Below are 19452 nucleotides of genomic sequence, written 5' to 3'. Positions count from 1 at the left end.
TGGCAGGCTATAGTCCATGGGTCACAAAGAGTCAGACACAACTGAAGCAACTTAGCACACAGGCACATTCTCAGTTAAATTGAAAGCCACTTTTTCAATGCTTCTTTTAGAGAGGGAAGGATCAGATTTTTGAAGATTGAAGCTCAATTTATTTCATTAGGAATTAAACAAAAGTGTTCATGCATGTATATGAGGTGATAAGGTATGTGAACTCTGGAGGCCTTACCATCTGTGTGATTTTGTACAGCTTCATCTAATTTCTCCATGTCTCAGTGTCCTCATTCATAAGATAGGATTAATAATAACACATACCTCATATTGTTGGAAGAATGGGATGATGAAATGAAAGCATTTAGCACAGTGCCTGACAAAGAGTATCTTCTCAATAAAGATTGGCTATATTCAGTTAGTTCAGTTCAGTCGCTCAGTCGTGTCCGACTCTTTGCGGCCCCATGAATTGCAGCACGCCAGGCCTCTCTGTTCATCACCAACTCCCGGAGTCTACCCAAACCCATGTCCATCGAGTCGGTGATGCCATCCAACCATCTCATCCTCTGTCGTCCCCTTCTCCTCCCGCCCCCAATCCTACCCAGCATTAGGGTCTTTTCCAATGAGTCAACCCTTCTCATGAGGTGGCCAAAGTATTGGAGTTTCAGCCTCAACATCAGACCTTCCAACGAACACCCAGGATTGATCTCTTTTAGGATGGATTGATTGGATCTCCTTGCAGTCCAAGGGACTCTCAAGAGTCTTCTCCAACACCACAGTTCAAAAGCATCAATTCTTCGGCGCTCAGCTTTCTTCACCGTCCAACTCTCACATCCATACATGACCACTGGAAAAACCATAGCCTTGACTAGACGGACCTTTGTTGGCAAAGTAATGTCTCTGCTTTTAAATATGCTATCTAGGAGAGCCATAACCTTCCTTCCAAGGAGTAAGCGTCTTTTAATTTCATGGCTGCAGTCACCATCAGCAGTGATTCTGGAGCCCCAAAAAATAAAGTCTGACACTGTTTCCACTGTTTCCCCATCTATTTCCCATGAAGTGATGGGACCAGATGCCATGATCTTAGTTTTCTGAACGTTGAGCTTTAAGCCAGCTTTTTCACTCTCCTCTTTCACCTTCATCAAGAGGCTCTTTAGTTCTTCTTCACTCTCTGCCATAAGGGTGGTGTCATCCGCATATCTGAGGTTATTGATAATTCTCCCGGCAATCTTGATTCCAGTTTGTGTTTCTTCCAGCCCAGCGTTTCTCATGATGTACTCTGCATATAAGTTAAATAAGCAGGGTGACAATATACAGCCTTGACATACTCCTTTTCCTATTTGGAACCAGTCTGTTGTTCCATGTCCAGTTCTAACTGTTGCTTCCTGACCTGCATACAGGTTTCTCAAGAGACAAGTCAGATGGTCTGGTATTCCCATCTCTTTCAGAATTTTCCACAGTTTATTGTGATCCACACAGTCAAAGGCTTTGGCATGGTCAATAAAGCAGAAATAGATGTTTTTCTGGAACTCTCTTGCTTTTTCGATGATCCAGCGGATATTGGCAATTTGATCTCTGGTTCCTCTGCCTTTTCTAAAACCAGCTTGAACATCTGGAAGTTCACGGTTCAGGTATTGCTGAAGCCTGGCTTGGAGAATTTTGAACTGATTATTAAACATCATCATACCATAAAATAAACAAAAGACTAAACTTGGTAGGCAGTGGATGAAATCCATTTTCCAGAAGCATTTCTGCCTGTGTATGCCAGTCAGCCACTGGGATGGTCCTTGTCAAAAGGTTTCATAACCTCCCCTGGGATTATCTAGTGCTGAGTGAAAGGCCTGCGCTGGGAATCATGACTGGTTGTCCCCAGCCTGCTCTGGACCACAAGGGAGAAGCCCCAGAGGCTGCCCCTGTGGTTTTTTGTGGCCAGACATTCAAGGCAACAGCCCACTTACCACAGGCCTCTCCATTCAAACCTTCAAGAGCCAGCGACCTCCAAAGGCTTGATTTTTCTGTATCCTGCATTATATTAAAATTAAGTTTAGTTCCAGACTTGAGGGAACACAACAACTTAACGTAACACCTGATTCTGGATTAGATGTTATATAAAAAGAAAAAGAAAAAACACTGTTGGGACAGTTTGCAAAACTTCATTGCATGGGATCTAAAGTTTTTAAATGGGAATAAGAGATCAATGGTAATTTTCTAATGTCAGTGGTTTTATTGTGGGTAAGTAGGAGAATGTCCTTATTTTCAGTGAAGACACACTGAAATGTGTCAGAGCCATAGGACATTATGTCAGTTTACTCTCAAATAGTTCAGAGGAAAAAAATGTTCTTTGTTCTTGCAACATTTCTGTATGTTTGAGATGATTTTGAAATGTATACAAATAATTATTTCGGGAAAAAAAAAAAAAAACATGCTCTGTCCTTCTGCATCTGTCTCTTATTGCTTCTTTTCCAGAAAGTGAATTACTTCTTCTAGGAAGTAAATGAAGACATAAAGACTGTGTTTCAAATCGTGGGTCTTTCGTTTATTAGGTATGTTCAGAGGCTTCACCTCCCCTCCCCCACTGTCCTCACCCTTGAAAGCACTTGCATTAGCTGTAGGACCTTGGAAAGGTTTTCGTTTCTCTTTAATGGGGTCAGGTGAGGTCTTGCATATAGTATTTAGCACCCTGTCTGGTAGATGTTCTATTAAATGGTACCCAAAGGACGACAGCACACTTGTTTGTCTTGTACTCTCTTCCCTGTGGTGCTGTGCAGGACTCTGCGATTCCCCATTTCTGTATTGTTTCACCCAGCCTGAGACCTTCTAACTGTCTCAGCGTTTCTGATTCATATTGATAAAGGAGGGGGCCAGTCCCCCACCTGACAGCTTTCTGACCCCAGGCCATACAGGCCTCCCACACACAGCCCCAAGCACCCAAACATCCCCTCGAGGAACTCATAGTCTTTTAGAAAAGATGTAGGAAGTAAAATGGTTTTTTTTTTTTTTTTTTTTTATTGTCTGGGGGTATAGTTACCTTACAGTGTTGTGTTTCTGCTATACAAGGAAGTGAATCAGCTGTACGTATACATACATCCCCTCCCTCTTGGCTCACCCCACCCCCTCATCCCACCCCTCCAGGTCATTACAGAGCACCAAGCTGAGCTTGCTGAGCTCCCTGTGCCGTACAGCAGCTTCCCACTAGCTCTCTATTTTACACGTGGTGGTATATATATGTGTCAATCCCAATTCATCCCCCCTTCCCCCCCGACAACGTCTACATGTCTGTTCTCTCCATCTGCACTCTATTCCTGCCCTGCAAATAGGTTCTTCTGTACTGTTTTTCTAGATTCCATATGTATGCATTAATATGACATTTATTTTTCGCTCATTGACTTACTTCACTCTGTATGACAAAGTGTTTCTTAAATGACAAGAGACATCATCTTTGTTCCTGGCCTCCTCCTGCTAGAGAGAAGAGACATCCCTGGGCTCTTCCCTCCCTTGGCGGGGTTGAGCTTGGGGAGCGGGCAGTGCCTGGGACCACATGTGCTCTGTGAACAAATACATCTCTGAGGCCTTCAGGCTGAAGCCCCTCCTGCAGGAGTGCCGAGGACAGAAAAGATTGCCCTTTCCGGGGCTGAGGTTCCTGTGTCTGCCTGCTGGAGACGCAGGTGAGCTATCATGTTGGCCCAGGTGGGGAGCCGTTGTGGGACATGGGCGTGTCCTCTTCCAGCAGACCGCAGGCCTCTCACGGCTGGGGGGCCACAGAGGGCTCCAGGTTGCCGCAACTCTGTAAAGAGAAACATTCTGTGGGGGACAGTGGGTGCTGTTCCTGGTGTCAGAAGGACAGGTGGAAAGGTGGAACTTGGGTGTGTTTGGAACATGCTCCTCACCCTGCACTTAGAGCATCTCACTCAGGCCTCACGACTACATGTGCCACCACGCAGGTGCCAAGTGGGGGACTCGGTCAAGACCTCAGAGCTGCTGAGTGACCCTTGGCCTGTGCCCCAGGGCCACGGCCTCACCCCTTCCTCCCCAGAGCCTCCTGCTGCCTCCTGGAGGAAAAGAGCAGGCAGGCAGCCTGGCAAGAGTGGAGGGTTGGGAAAGGGAGTCCCAGAAGGGCATTCGAGGGCCAGGTTGTCAGCAGAAGTGAAGAGTAGATGGTTGGTAATAACTGAGTAGCATTAAAAGATTGGAAGATGAGACAGAGAGGGGTTTGGGGTGGGGTGTCTCAGGCACCACGTGGTGGGCGCAGGGGGTCAGAGCTAAGGCTCAGTTCCACGTTCTGGTCTCTGCAGCTCTGTCCAGGGCCACCCAGTGGTCCAGAGATGCTCACTTCTGTCTGCTTCTCAGAAGTGCCCTGTGCCCTGAACCTCTGGGATCCACTGCTGCAGCTTTAAGGGTACCCAGGCCTTGACCCCATCCCCTGGAGGCTTGACCCAAAATACCAGCTGCTTCTGCCTCCCAGAGCCCTCTTTCCCTTTCTCCTTCCATCAGAGCCCTCTTAGCCCCCCTGGCCCTGTCCCTAGTGAAGCACTTGCTATTATTGCAGGAACTGGATTTTTATCCTCCCTGCCCCACTATTAACACTCCTTCCTGCCCCTGAAAGGAGAGTCCTAGGAGATGGGCCTTGTGTCTAGTCTACTCTCTATGCTCACGGCTTATAGCATAAGGCCTGTCACACAGACGAGTCAATAACTTGTTTTCTAAATTAATAAAAAGTTGTTGCCATACTTAATATGCAAGCTCTCAAGAAATATAGTTCCCTCAGTCGGTCGGACTTGTCAGAGGATCACATCGCTGGGACTCCTTGTCCCTCAAAACTGAGTGTGTAAATGCAGTTGTGACAAGGACTTGCTCGTTTATCCCTTAAGCACTTCCCCAGCCTCACTGTGCACCGCTGAGTCAGATTCCAGGACACAGGCTGGCCACTCTCAGTTAGGCCACTGCATGCCGTGGCCCATTCTTCGGCTGTCCAGCTGCAACTGTTACTTCCATTCTTCTGTGATTAGAAAACCTGTGGACTTTGGGTATTAGCAACGACCAAATATGTGGTTATTATTTGTTGCGAGCTAACCCCGTGCGGCACCCCAAGTGGGAATTACAAGCAACAATACACGAGCCCCGGCTCTGGGACAGCAGAGCGTTTTCATTTTGCATCACATTCCTCAGACGTTCTGGCAGAGGGGCTGTGCTGACCTCCCCACGCTGGGACAGACTCCCTTGCTGGGTGAGTCTATGGGAAAATTCCTCTTCCCGGGATGGGAATGTGACCCTCTGACTGGGCGGCCATGACAGCCAGGGGTGTGGGTGCACCTGCAGGGCCTCCCCCCGCACCCACAGGGGGACCAGCATCCCGCCTCTGCAAATCCACGCTGCGCGGGCTTCGCACCACATCTGGGCTTCCTCCCGCTGGCCGCCGCTGCAGGGCCAAGCATCTGCATGTGATTAGGGCTCGGCGGACGCCCCCAGCCTCACGGTTGGTGGCTGCACTCCGGTGACACGTCACAACGGACAAGCTTCTCCCCAGATCACTGTTCCTTCTGAGCAGAAGAGAGCTTCCCTGGGGTACAGGAGCACGAGGCATCCACAACCAGATCAGGCAGCTCCGCTCTCAGGGAGGCAGCAGGTGGTGGCATCTTGGCCTCAGCCTGCCTTGAGATGAGCAGGCAGTGGGCACACCAGGGCCGGGGGCCTGGGGGAGCGGAGAAGTCCGTCTTTGCCTCCTTTTAGCATCGGTCGTTGCAGGGCCTTTGGACCATCTCTCATCAGTGTTTGGGAAATAGGACAAAGTTTTAAACACGGCTCCTGACTTTCCCTTCTCCCTGTAACTAGCCCTTCTCAACTGAAAGTGTACTCCTCTAACCACAGAATTCCGGGGTGGGTTAAGTGGAGAGTGAAAAATACAAAAATGAAGACCTGACTGAGGGTTGTTATCATCGAAGTAATGTAAGACTTTACCTTTTTCAATGGCAGAGTCATGAAGCCTGTGCGTTTACAACAACCTGCCAAATGAGTTAGTTACAAGGTGAACGTTTTTCTGCCAAAGAAACTCCTTGGAACTTACCTGGTGGTCCAGTTAAAACTCTGTGCTTCCAATGCAGGGGGCACAGGTTCGATCCCTGTTTGGGGAACTATTAATAAGATCCCACATGCCCTGCAGTGTGGCCAAAATGTTTTGTTTTGTTTTGTTTTATTTTTTTAACTTAGAGGCTCCTTTATTTGGTAGTCATGAAAGTGAGAAGCAAAAAGGGAGCTTTCTCGATTTACCTTTCACCAGAGAAAGACACATGACATAGGGACAGGCATTAAAATCCCACAAGAACACTGGATTACAGTGGACGTGCGCTCCATCGCTCTGTGAAAAGGTGAGTCACACTGGCCCAATCCATAGCCCAGAGAAGGTGATCCTGGTCACAAGTCAGTAGTGAGGCCAAGTCCTCATCCCACAACTGCTGCTCCGTCACTAATTCCCCAGAAATACTTAGGAATGGATGAAATCAACAGCTTTCTCATTCAACTATAGGAAACAGCTGGGAGAGGAAGACTGTGTGGTCTGTCCTCTCCTGCCCAGTCTAGGAGAGCTGCTGAAGGAGCCGAGACGGCATCACCAAGCACAGATCTCTGTACTTGTCCAGAAGAGTACCGAGAAGCAGTGCCCTGTCAAACTCGCTGCAGGACTTTCTGGTTTTCCTGACGCATGTTAACGAGCCTTGCAGAGGAAGCTGCAGCAGTTGGGCTTCTGCTGCTAGGATTCACAACTGTGCAGCCTGCAGGGTGGGAGTGCCTGGATTTCTAGATCCAGCAGCAGCCCAAGACATCTGTAAACAGAGAATCTGTCCACTCACTCTGTGCTTGGAATGACAGTGATCACTCATTACCAATGCCAGTGCTTGTTTTCCAAAGAAAAGGTGTTTTCCTCTGTGTTTTGGCCTCTCCTCCCCTCAACCCAAGCTTGATTTCTTCTCCCTTCCCCTGCAGTGGCTTCATACCATGTGTAGCTGCACAGTGTCCTCTGCAATGTCATACCAGTCACAAAGACCCAGGGAGCAGCAGCCCCATGGCTCGAGCCCCCACCTTCCTGGACTCAGCCTGAGGTGTTTCAAGGGGGAGCAGTCCATCAGCTTAAAGACTCATGGGCCCAGAACCTCCGGTTTCAATGCATCCGCTCTTAAACTCTCAGAGGTTGACTGCTATTCTCAACACGAGAAAACAAGATAACAAGTCAAAAGGTGATTCTCTAAAGACCAGCCAGGAGCAGTTTTAACAATAAAATATTTAATCAACTTATCTGTACAAAATATTAAGACGGTTAATGAAGAGTATACAAGCACGTTTAACAAATATATACTGCTATATAACTGTCCAGAAAAATAGATTGCTGTTTTACAGTTCATTTACATTACAATATGTACAGTCTATTTAAATTTGATAATACATATACACAGTGGGTTTGTATCTGCCCTTGAAGAGTTCCCTGCTAGCCGGCCTGAGCACAGGGGTGGCATTCACGACTTCGGCTCGTGCCACTCAGATGGCCAAGCCGGGCAGCAGGGAAATTAATGGCCCAAGCTCCAGCCCCCAAGCCTCAGGCCGAACCGGAGTTAGAAGACAGGTGACAAAGGAAATTTCAGTTTGTGTTAAATGAGTCTAAAAACCTCCCCGGCTTCCCCATCTCACTCCCAAGCCAAGCTGAGAAACAGTGTCACTGCAAAACAAAAGGGGCGTCTATCCATCCCCCCAAATCGTTAACTGTGTCTTTAGCTGCTGATGGAACAGCATGTCATTCAGGTGTGATGGCATTGCCGTCATTTTGAGTTTCGCCCATTTCCTTTAAAATCACCATATCGGCACTGGAGGGCATGTTTGGCAAAAGGCAGGATGCCCATCACATCAGACGCCACTGCCTGCCCAGCTCCTGTGCAAACGCACCGCAGGTAAGCTGGTGCTGGACTTCTGTAGAAGCCTTCACAGTGAGAAGAGCTGCTGCTTTATATATTAAAGAAAAAGAAGAAGAAGAAAGAAAATACTTTGCAAACTTTTCAGAATCTTCTATTGTCATCTATTGAAGGCAAGTAAAGAAATCATTACAGAAATCTTGTTAAAAGCAATCATTAACTTTGCATGTGGGGTGAAATACTTGCAGCTAAAAGACCTAAAGTGACTCGAAGATGATTCTTCCTCATAAAAAACATAAAAGTTCTTCACGCTACAGCATAAAGTGAAATGCCAAAAAACAAAATGAAACCATTACTCTAAAGATGCTCTCCAGGTGGAGAAAGACAGAGATGTTTCCCCTTTCCAGAGCCTCCGTTCCTGGCTTGGAACTTGAGTACTTCCCAGCCAGAAAACACATTTTATCACGAGCTTGCTTTCTCCCTGAACTGTATCATCACCTCCGAAACAGAGTGCTGCATGGCTGACTTTGCTCTGACTCTCACAGGTCCTGACCTGGAAATATAAGTTGCAAAGAAAATAAGCCCTGCTAATGGGTGCAGCCTTCCTCAAGCCAGCCTGCTCCCCTCAAGCCAAGTTCCTGCTGCCCTGAGCCGCGGGGACACGTGCCCCTTTTTCTGCCCTTGGCAGCCTTCAGTCACTCAGAGATAAACATGCAGACAAGGAAAGGCCTCTGACACACCTTGTCACTGCTTTTCAGACTCACCCCCGGAAAAATCTAGGTGAGGGCTGCTCCAGGTTGAGAGGCGTGAGAGAAAACAGGCTCATCACAAAGAATGCACAACAGGTATGGCTGTGTGTGGCTGCAGTGAACCTCCAGCCAGAGATCGCTCTTCCCCATCCTGCAGCCCAGGGAGTGGCCTCAAGGGAAGGGCGTGCTTCCCGATGGGTTTGTATTGACCTCTAACTCAGCAGGACTCCCATGAATAAGCCCCAGAGGATGGGAGTCTTGTCACTGTCCGGCACAAGCACACCTCAGCCCAGGAAGGCCTGGCTGAGGTTCTCGATTCTGGCAGCCAAGTGTCTGAGCGGTGTCGATGCTGGGAACAGATAGATACTTTGCCCCTGCCCTTTGGATGCAGTAACTGGTGGTCAGGTGGAAAAGCACAGAGAAGAAAACAATGGGCTGCAAAGACCACCACTGGTCCACACTCACCGGGCCAGATCTCCACACCATCACACTCCTGTTGGCCTGCATCTTAAAAGCCAGTGGAAAAGAAACGCAAAAGCAAAAACACCTCGCTGCGTCTGGAAGGTCTTGAACCTCCAGGCCCAAAGGCACCTGGAACTTGCTGTGCAAAGCTTCTTCTTGTTCTTCTAGACAATTTATTTCACATCCCATTACTGACTTAGAAGATTAAAAGCTTCTGCACTGCCTTAAACTAACAGAGGGAAGTTCACCAGGCAAAAAAAAAAAAGAGTGAAAAATGTGCTTCATACAGTAAGTAGCACGCCAAGCTGTCCTGCCCACAGACTCACCTGCCTGCAGAAACACTTCTTGGGAAGGGTCTATGAACACTCCAGCCCTCTTACTCCATAGGGGTGTGTGTGAGAGAGAAGCTAGTCCTTTCTTCTGCCAACACAGCACACAGACTAGATACTAGAGGTACTAGCAGGGGCCCAAGGACTGCCCCTGGAAGGTCTGCCAAGGCAGAGAAAGCGTACCACTGCCCACTGCCTGTGATTCTCTGGGGGTGTATTTGTACTTTTCAACAACTACAAGCATGACTTGAAATGCAAACTGATTTTGCAATGACCTCACACACTTTGATTTTACCCTGGGAGGCCCAGGTGGCTCTGCTACAGCCGCTGCTGCAGCCACGAAGCCCCAACCTCCCAACGCTGCCCGCCGCCAAGCCCCAGGCCCGCTGCACACACAGCAAACAAGGTGGAGACAATTGCAGGGCAGGTGGGAAGAAGCTGAGCTCTGGAAGCACAAATGGAACAAGCAGAGAGCAGCCCTGAATGAGGGACCAGAGCCCACGTGGCCAAAATCACCCCCAGTGATGGACCAGGCTGACTTCCAACCCTCTCTATGCAGCCACATCTACGCAGCTGGCTGTCTGCAGACTGGGAGTGTGGCCTTCCCAGACGGAACAGGCTTCTCTAACCTAGAGCTTCGGTGGGAGTTAACTGTTTGCAGTTTTAAGCCCTGGGTGCAGATTAAAGTCCAGGACAGCACAAAAGGAAGAAGAAGACTGCTCCAATAAAGGGTCGAAGGCTCCAGGAGCCAAAGGCTGAGCTGTCTGAAAAGTTAGAAATAACATCTTTTTCTCTCCTCCCTTCTCGTGTTCCTTAGTGTTCAACTCTGCCACTGGCATCCAGGGCTTCAAAAAGAAGAGGAAGCATAGCTTTTCTGGCGTCTGCCCCTGGGTTACACCCCCAGCAGCTGGGCCACACGCTGGCCCGGCAATGAGGTGGCTGAGGGCCAGGTAGGGCCCTGGCGGAGCAGTTCACCCTCAGGTGGGCTTGCCCGCCTCGTCCAGGGACTCCGTGACAGCCCAGGTCCCTGTTTGGGCTGCAGCAAAGCGCCATCTTTTCTGTTCTCTTCTCCCAGAGGGGTACCTGCAGCATGGGAGCCCCCACCCAAGACTTGGTCACAGAAAAATCTCAGCGAAGTGTAGCTCTACCCACCCTGGAGCACAGGCAGAATTCCAGTGGGGCCGATAGCGCCTCTCAGCTGGGACATGATGTGAGAAGAGTCATGGCTCTAGTGAGCTGAGCCCGACCCCCGGGACTCGTGGCCTACCCTGCCCCGGGAGGATACCAGAGCAACATCTAAGAAGCACCAATGGAGGCTAAGAGTGTAATGAACAGACACACTCCCCCCCACACACAAACACAGAGGAAAAAGCTACAGCACCTGTGACAGCGGCTCTGGGGCTGGGTCGGAGGTAACCTTCTCCAGGAAGTCACGTCTGCTCTGCCTTTGAATGACGTGAATGGGCTCTGCAGACAAAGGACAATCCTAACCCACAGGACCCAAGTGCTCCTCATTTTACTGATGCTCTGAGCAGGGAGGTGACCATCCATAACTTGCCAGAGTTCTCCAGAGATGCTCGGTGGAGTGGCCTTCCTGTGGGCACTTCCATGGCAGGCTCGGCCTCCAGCACTGCCCACAGCCCCATGGAGGGCTCCAGCTACTTCCCACCTCACTGCCCTCTAGCTTCTGGGGTCACTCAGCCATGACTCTTTCCTCCCCAGTCCAGACCCTTTCTGAGAGCATGATCAGACCTAGGCCCTCTCAGACCCTGCTTTCCAGCACCTCCCAGCCCAGCCCACCTGGTGTCCCCCAGAGGTCCTCTGCCCAAGGCCCACTGAGCTGGTCCTGCTTTCTGGACCTGCAGGAAGCTCTGTGTCCCAAGAATCCCCAAGGCTCCTGATAGCATGTGTGGTCCAGAGGAGGCTATAGTGCTTTCTCATCCTCTCACTGGATTCTCTAGAGCCCACGTTCAAGCAAGGGGAGAGTCAGACTTTGCACGAGCTGCACTTGGAAAGCATTCAGTTTTTGTCTCTGCTTTAAGGAAAAGATCAGTCTACAGTCCCTAGTTATTTTCTGCTTTGAGTTTGAATGAGATTGCAAACAGGATAATTGACTTGTAGGGCTTGAGTTACACTGTGATGACATCCACAAGGTAGTCAGTCTCTCTTGAGCACAAATAGGAGCCAGGTTTCTGCTCCTGCTGACACCTCCTCCAAGAGCCATCAAGGGAGAAGTCCCTGTAGAGGGTTTGACGGGGCGACTCGTCGATCACACAGTCCACCTGTCTTCTCCCTCCCCTGCCATGGCAGCAACAAAAATGGCCAGGACAGGAGGGCGAAGGGGAGCATGTACTGGATGAACGGCGCAGCTCAAGCCTGCTTCCCCAAGCTAAGCTGACAAGGCCTGCCACCCTCTCCAGAGGACCCAGTCCTGATGCTTGGAAACCTGGAATTCAACCAGGCAAGCACAGCAGTATCGGTGGGGACAGCCGCTTGCCAGCGCTGGGGTCACCCTTAATATGGAAGTCTGGCTTCAAGCGGCAGTGACCAGACTGCCTGGGTATCTGGCAGACCTGGCACCACCCCCAAGGGCCCCAGCTGGCCTGCCCTGTGCTCCCCAGGCAGTAATGCCAAACCCTCCTCTCTAGCAAGAAGAATGGTTTGAAGGATCTCGATTCTCCCCCAGCAATATAGGAAGTTGGGTCTCCTTTGAGAGGAAGAGTTTGGGGACCCCACGCTAAAGGAGGGCCACCTCCACTCACAGTCCTGACACTCCACCCATGACCATCAGCAGCCCATTCTTCCATCTATGGGGACCAGAGATTCAGGCTGGCTAATTCGGGCCCGCTCCCCACTGCCTGGAAGACAGATGACAGTACAGGGTACTACTGACCGTGCAGGCACAACACTTGTGTCCACCTCTTGACAAAGCTATTGTAACCACATCTCCACAGAAAAAACCTGTCTCCACGTGTGATGACCCGTTTGCTGTCTTTTTTACAAAGCAAAACACATCGTCCTCTCTGTTCACCTCCTTTTAACTCTGATATACAGAGGCCTGAGACGGGACACAGTGGTCCCTGGTGGGTTTGTGCATCTCCACATGAAATCTAGGCGGCATTCCTTTCGTCTGATAAACAAAGAACACAGTGAGGGCATCAGGGGTCATCGAAGGAGCTGTCATTGACTAAGGACAATGCCCCCCACCATGGGGTGCAGCCTGGACTCGAGATGAGGGAGACATCTCACTTCCTCCACCACTTCCATTACATCTTGGTGGAAGCAGGTCAACAGGAGGAAACAGAAAATGGACTTTTTTTTTCCTGTTATAGAAAGATCAGACTAAATCAAGACATTTCTCCTAGTCATTAACAAAGTATCAAATGTTTGCTTTTGTCCAAAGAGATTAAATATCGTAGCATTTCTTCAAAATAATATTTAGCTATAGTTTTTCAGCTCCCTTTCTAAAACTTCTAATATCATGACTTTTAATACTTTAGTGCCCTTTAAAAAAAAATTCTTCATTGTGACAGGTCTCAGAGTAATCACTATGCAAATACTATTCAAATCATAGTTTAGAAAATGAGAGTGTCACTTCTCTGGCAAAATTCATAGATGTTTACCCAGTCACTGAAATTGACTGGAAGTGTACTGCAGCAGCCACTTTGGGATTTTTGTTTTAATGTGAAGAGACTTGCATTGTCTGGTTATGGATAGCTACTTACATAGCCACAGCATATAAATTCACATTATAAATGTGCTTTCTCCTCCTTTGGGGGGATTTTAAAAGATAAAAAGGACTCAGATGGGGACCCTTAAATAAATGAGTTGTATCTAAATCTTTCAAATCTCTCTTTAAGAGTGTAATCTCTGAGAATGAAGATTTGTATAAATCGCCCTGGATCTTAGCATCCAAGACAAGAAGAGTGGCGAAGAAGGCCTCTCAGGGACCCTAAAGGAGAAAGCCCAGCACAGCCTTAAGCAGGAGGACCAGGAGGACTGCAGGGTTTCTCAAGAAAGCTCTCAGAGCCCCAGGCAGGTGGAATCCAACCTGTTTCTCTTCCTTCTCCCAATCATTTACATGGGCCACAGAGGGCCCCCAGGTAGAAATGAACCAAATAAAACAATGAAGGCTGGTGTGTTCTGTCTCCCTTTTACAGGGACAGACAATCCTACTATCAGCAAGACTTCTTGGGGCAAAACACAGAGACCGGGGATAGTCTTCCACCTCTGGCCCCCACACCATGGTCCTTCTGAAGGGACCACAGCAGCGAAACTGCAGATACCCCTCCACGGAACAAGGAGGGGAGGGACCGACCTTCCTCCTGCTCTGAACCACTGGGCTGTGGGGAGCTGAAATCTCACAAAAGCACTTTTGTGGGGCTTCACTTCCCGTTACTATCGCACTGCCAAAAACTACAACAACAACACAGTGAAAGCATGCAAAAGTCGACACAGACTTGATAGCTAAACACAAGCACATGTGGGCCACTCCGAGGGTGCCATTTGGAGGGGGCTGTGCCTACCTGGCAGACAAGCCCCAGTCCTCAATCCTTGGCAGGAGCCTGCCCACCCCACCCACCTCTGTGCCTCTTTCCAACCCTAGAAGCCTCCTCCCAGCTCCTTAGAAAAACCTCCTGGCAGGTTTTTAGGGAAAATCAGAGCAACCCCCTTTCCCAATCCCCAAACATTGCACCAGCTTCCTCCTGCATCCCCCCAAGGCCCTAGGACCACCTTGGTCTACCCAGCTTAGGAGCTGCAGGACCTGGAAGACTCCACCCTACCCCGATGACAAGTCAGATCAGACCCGCAGTTATAAGCCTATGCCCCATCTCACCTATCCCCTCCTAAATTGTTTTTTCCACTTTCTAGATCATTCCCAATTGGAATTGATTTAAAAAAAAAAAAGTGGTGAAGCTCCACAATGCAATCTTTCCAACAAACTTCCCTTTCAAAACTGGGAAATGTTAGATTTTTTGGAAGTTAAAGGGAAAAGAAGAGGCCTTTTGCAGCGGTTCCTCTCCAGCGTTAATGACGGATGCAACACAAACTTTCAGAAAGGTCATTACTGTCGGCCCCAGTAGCAACACCGGGAACTCTACCCCCTCCCTCCTAGCAGGCTGTGCCCCACACTTGACCAGAAACAAAAAAGGGGTGAAATGAGACTTACTCGAGTATCCCGTTAGTTCCCCCACTCTGAAGCCCCCAATTCCCTAACCCGGTTCTATTCGATTTAGTGCCAGTTACTGTCACGGCAACGCAAAACCCCTCCTCTCCTCAAAAGGGGGCAGTGGGCGCAAAAATAGTGATCTGTTTGCAAAATACACATGACCTGTGGCATTCGGTAGCGTCAGATTCTCTCTTCCCAAGGCCTTCCGATGCGTCCACCGTGCACGTGTACACGAGTGAGGAGTATGCGGCTGTGCGTGCTGGCATGTGAACGTGCGCGCTCCCTCCTCCGCGAGGGCGCCGGGCCAGACTCGGACGCGCACCCCCGCTAGGCGACAGGCTCGACCCCAAGCTGCTTTTCAGCGGGGAGTCCCTGGGTGGCGCGGCTGCCCCCGCCCTGGCCCAGCCGGCCCGCATGCTACCTGCAGCCGCAGGCCTCCACCACCATGTCCTCGTATTGCTTGTAGACCACGTTGTTGGCGGCGTCGATGTAGAGGATGCTGATCGGGCTGAGGCGCGCGGGCACGCAGCAGGAGGCTGGCGCCGCATCCGGGGCCATGGAGTTCAGCAGCGTCTGAATGATGGCGTGGTTGGTGGGCTCAAGGTGCGAGCGCAGCGGGAAGTCGCACACGCCCTCACAGTGGTACGCCTCGTAGTCCAGGGGCGCGATGATCCAGTCGTCCCAGCCCAGCTCCTTGAAGTCCACGTGCAAGGGCTTGCGGCTACAGCGGCTCCGGCCCCTGCGCCCGTGGCCCCGGCCCGCGCCCCCGCCGCTGCCCTGAGCTGCCCGCGCCCCGGCCAACGCCGTCCGCCGCCGCCTGCGGCCGCCGATGACCACGGTCGGCGAGCCCACGCCGGGTCCCGGATCCGGCGGCGGCTCCGCGGCCAGCGCGGCCCCGAGCGCGCGCGCCTGGGAGCGGATCTCTCGGAACAGGCTCTCCTTCCTCTGCGTGCGGGAGGAGACCACCAGCAGCGCGCGCTCCTCCGCCGCCGCGCCGCCGCCGCCGGCCCGCGAACCGAAGCCCAGCAGCCGCAGTGCCAGCGGAACCCGCGCCGAACCCACCACTCCGCGCAGCGAGAGGCAGAACGCGCGGCTGGGGCGCGGTTCCCGGCGGTGGCGCCGTAAGGCGTCTGCCACGTCGAACACCTCCCAGCGCGCGGCGTCCAGGTACTCGGCGGCCCGGGAGTGCAGCAGGCGCGGGGCGTGCGCGGCGCTGGGGCACGTGGACAGCAGCAGCAACGGGGGACTCGCGCTGCCGGGGCCCCGCGCCCCGGACTCGCGGCGCAGCACGCGCAGCTCAGCGCCCAACACCTCGTCTGCGTCGGGAAGGCTGGACACGTCGAACAGGAAGTTCAGGCCCGTCTCGGCTGCAGATTCGTCTGCAGGGGACAAGCAGAGACAGAGAGAGAAAGAACGGGAGTGAGAGCGAAGCGTGCACCCCCTAACTGCAAACAGTCCCAATTGCCCTGGTGTGGGAGCAAGGCTCGCTGGGGCCGGCGCCCACTCGGACGTCTCGGCTCCAGTCCGAAAGCCTGGCCTAAAGAGAGGGAGCCGTCGCTTAGGTTATCGGGATGTGTGCTTTGGTTCGAGCTAAATGATGTCCAGCAACCCAACCAACTTAGCCCAACTCGTCGGCACCGAGACCCAAGCCTTACGACTCTACAGTTCGGCTGCCTGCCCCAGAGCCATGGGTTTTCGAAGATTAGGGCGGAGGCCAGACTTTCGGCCGGTGGCAGAAAGAGGCGTGGTGGGCGCATCAGAAGTCATGCACCTCTTCAAGACCTGGAAGCCAGGCCAGGCGCGGTCCGGGGACTGCTCTTTATGGCTCTCCTTATCCTCCAGAAGAGTCTCAGGGTCGCGATTGGGCGAAAACCGAAAGTTCTTGTCCCCTGCAAACTACTTCTGCGGCTTCTCGTCCCCTAGCCCTGCCTGGACATTCCAGCCGGACACGATCTCGCGTGCAGGCTGGGCCTCCGATATTCGTCCAGAAGGGGCACGCGTCCGCAGGGCTGCAGACACCCTTTCCCGCATCCAGCCTCCTCGCTCTGCCGGAGGGGAAGTGAGGCCCAAATAGGGGCCCGGCTCAGCCCCTAGTCGCCATGGGGAACTCCAGGCTCAAGCTTCTCCCAGTGTTTCCGCCACCTCCGACAGAGGGGAAAGGCGGCAAAGCAGCGCAAGCCACTTTCTGGGAAGGGCTTGAAGCGGCTGGGACGCCCTGCTGCAGGGAAGGCAGAGGACCGACTGGTCTCCCACCAGGGCCCGCTGGTCCCCTCGCAGACCTAGTCTTTCCCTCCGTTAGGACTCAACTCAGCCTCCGGGATTTTACTTCTGGTCGTAGACACTTTTTTTCTTTGGGGGCTCAGAAAGGAAGAAAAGATTTGAAATTCCACCAAGCAGCAGATAAGGAGCTCCCTTTGAAGAAGGTCATATGGTTTCGTTTTGCCCCAAACGTGAAGAGACTGTGCAGACTCCCCCGACTGTTGGAGTGTTGCTCACCAACCACTGGACGCCAAGCCATCGACTCCTGGGGGCCGAAGTATGGGTGCTGCTGTGGCCTCTGGAGACCTCAGGCAGCCCTGCTCTGAGTGGAGGCTCAGGGCAGAAGGCAGCAGGAGAGGTGCTGCGCAAAGTGCTCCTTCCGTCTCCCCATGCTTTCTCCCCGGGGCTTTGGGAGCAGCAGCACTCTCTCTGAGCTTCCCCTGCAAGCCTCTCCCTGGTTTGAGATTCTGCCGCTGCATCCTTTCCAATATTTCCTGGGATTTAGCTCAGGCTGAGGCCACTGCAGGCCTAACTCGATCTAAGGAAGAGCATCTGGTGTCTCTACAAGCTCAGAGCCATACACAACTCACCTCTCCCACAGCTGGGACAGCCCCTCCCAAGGGTCTGCACACCAGGACTCAGGCTCCCTACAAGTGCCCTAGCATCCCATCCAGGGGGCACCCCAGGCTCTCAGAGAATGCTTGAAATTTTCCACCAGACTTTAGGGCCATTTGGGCCCAGAAGGTCCCTGCATTCCCAAATAAAGCAGCCTATGTAGACCCTGTGTGTATGCTGGAGGGAATGAGAAACCTGATTACTGCACCTCCTCTACCTGCTTTCCCAGGCTAGCGGTGGACATATAGAACCCCCCAGTGGCTCCCGGGCAGGGCCTGGGTGGCAGCAGCACTTACTTCCCAGCCCTATTGCCTTTCTTTCCCTCCTGCCTTCCAGGCTGGGTCGCTGGCTGGATAGAATTAAGGCCGAAATTACTTGCATTTCCGCCTGAAATTAGTTAAATTTTCCCTATCTGTCTGCTCTAATGGCTTCAATAGAGATTAATAAAATCCAGATGACACTCCCCAACCACCACCGCCTCACCCAAGTCCTACCTTTGGAGGGCTCAGGGTGGAGCAAGGTGGGGTGCTTGGTCCCAGAGAGGCCTTCCTCACCTCTACCTCTGCCTCCCCAGGGACTCAGCACCAGGCAGGCACCCGCCTCCACCCAGACCAGCCTGCTGAGAAGGGCCCTCCTCGCACCTGGTGATGCCACCAGCCTCTCCGGAGCCCTGTACTTTAGTCTGATGCCCGCTCTGTCCCGCGTTCCCCTCGGTTTCCCCCAGTTTGTAAGGCCCTCCCCGCAAGATTGGGAGCTGCAGAGCAATCAAGCAACCAACGCCACCATTGCTCAGTCCCTCTGGGCCGAATCCCTTCCTTGCTTCTCCGGATCTCCAACTCAGCCTGCCTCCTCGAAGGGACCCGCAGGGCCGGCAGGGCCAGGGCAGCCCGGGCAGAGGACCGGCTGAGCCCTCTGGGGCCGCGGGCCCCCGCCAGCTACCGCGGCTCTGGCCAGAGTCCAGGCTCTGTGAGTTCGGGTGCGTGGGCCTCGGAGAACTTTCTAACACCTGAGCCTGGGATGTGCGGGTACCGAGGTCCGCCCCCCCACCCCACCGCCACACCGAGGGGAATGGTGCTGGGGCGCAAGACAGGATGGACGGGCGCGGTGACGGCAAAGTACCTGGGGTCGCCTGGTCCGCGAAGCCAGTGACTGTGTCCGCGCGGCCGTGGCCGCCAGATCCCGAGGTGGAGGCGGCGACTGGCCCGGCCGGAGTCCTCCCGGCCAGACTCCTGTAAAGCGACATCATGAACTGGTGCGGCACCACCGAGCCGTTCCTGAAGCCGGAGCCCGTGGAGCGGCGCGCACCGCGGGGCCCGGGAGACGCGGCGGCCAGGGCAGCGGAGGCGCCCGCAGCCGCGGCGAGGGTTGTCCCGCCGCCGCCGCCGCCGCCGCCCCCCGGACTCTCGGCTGGCCCTGCCCCCGCCTCCCGCAGCACGGCGGCCGCTTCTAGCCCGTCGCGGGGGCGGCAGGCGCTCAGCAGCCAGAGGCACAGCGCGGCGGCCGCGCTCAGGTCCATGGGCTCCGAGGGCCAGGCGGGCGGGCGGCGCGGGCTCCGTGGCTTCGGGAAGTCCCCCGGCGCCTTTTGAACATAATGTTTAATAATGGGGGAAGTGTGCGCTGCAAGCTGCGCCCCCCCTCCTCTCCCACCCCACCCCACCCCACCCCACCCCCGTCCAACGTCCAGAGCAGCGCCCCCTGCTGAACGCTCCAGCCGCAGCGCCGCGCCCCCTACTCCAGCCTAAAGCCGAGCCCCGTGCCGGAGCCTCCTCGTCCCACCCGAGCTCTTCGTCCCCACGCTCGTCAGGCGAGTGTCACCGACCCGAGGCTCCCGCCACCCACCTGGGCCCCGCCTCGCTTCCCCGGGGCCAGGCGATCCCCCCCCTCCGCCCACGCTGCGCCCGGGGCCAGATGCGCCCTGGAGAATCAGAGGCTCCGAGGCCTCGCGGGTACCCGCCCAGCTCCTTCCCCATTCCCCTGCGGAGAAGCAC

The 19452-nt window shown here is 53.2% G+C and overlaps 2 protein-coding genes across 9 annotated transcripts in view; one reads left to right on the top strand and one right to left on the bottom strand.

Moving 5' to 3' along the window:
- Positions 1 to 7356, top strand: part of LDAH (lipid droplet associated hydrolase) — a 102049-nt gene extending 94693 nt beyond the window's left edge. For 4 of the 8 annotated variants that reach the window (XR_014083000.1, XR_014083014.1, XR_014083009.1 and 1 more), the window contains 3 exons: positions 2455 to 2531; positions 3452 to 3653; positions 4281 to 4720. The gene's annotated coding sequence lies outside the window, so the exon portion shown is untranslated. Of the gene's footprint in view, positions 1 to 2454; positions 2715 to 3451; positions 3654 to 4280; positions 4721 to 6963 lie in introns of those variants that run through there. The other 4 variants (XM_081593665.1, XM_081593666.1, XM_081593661.1 and 1 more) reach the window with 2 other exon arrangements.
- A 7651-nt stretch (positions 7357 to 15007) lies between these two features.
- On the bottom strand, positions 15008 to 18980 carry GDF7 (growth differentiation factor 7). The gene is made up of 2 exons (XM_081587459.1): positions 18584 to 18980; positions 15008 to 15969 (listed from the first exon to the last, which is right to left on the bottom strand). The coding sequence occupies exons 1-2, from the start codon at positions 18978 to 18980 to the stop codon at positions 15008 to 15010; spliced, it is 1359 nt and encodes a 452-aa protein (XP_081443585.1).
- Positions 18981 to 19452: the final 472 nt, after the last annotated feature.

Source organism: Giraffa tippelskirchi, chromosome 4 (genome assembly GCF_054371585.1).
Source record: "Giraffa tippelskirchi isolate mGirTip1 chromosome 4, T2T-mGirTip1v1.2.pri, whole genome shotgun sequence".
NCBI lineage: Eukaryota > Metazoa > Chordata > Mammalia > Artiodactyla > Giraffidae > Giraffa > Giraffa tippelskirchi.
This window is presented reverse-complemented; position numbering and strand designations above follow the sequence as displayed.

Coding starts and splice junctions, on each gene's coding strand:
- GDF7 (XM_081587459.1), bottom strand. CDS start 18,980: ATGGACCTGAGCGCGGCCGCCGCGCTGTGCCTCTGGCTGCTGAGCGCC. Junction 15,970..18,583: donor CGCGGACCAGGCGACCCCAG/GTACTTTGCCGT, acceptor TGTCCCCTGCAG/ACGAATCTGCAGCCGAGACG.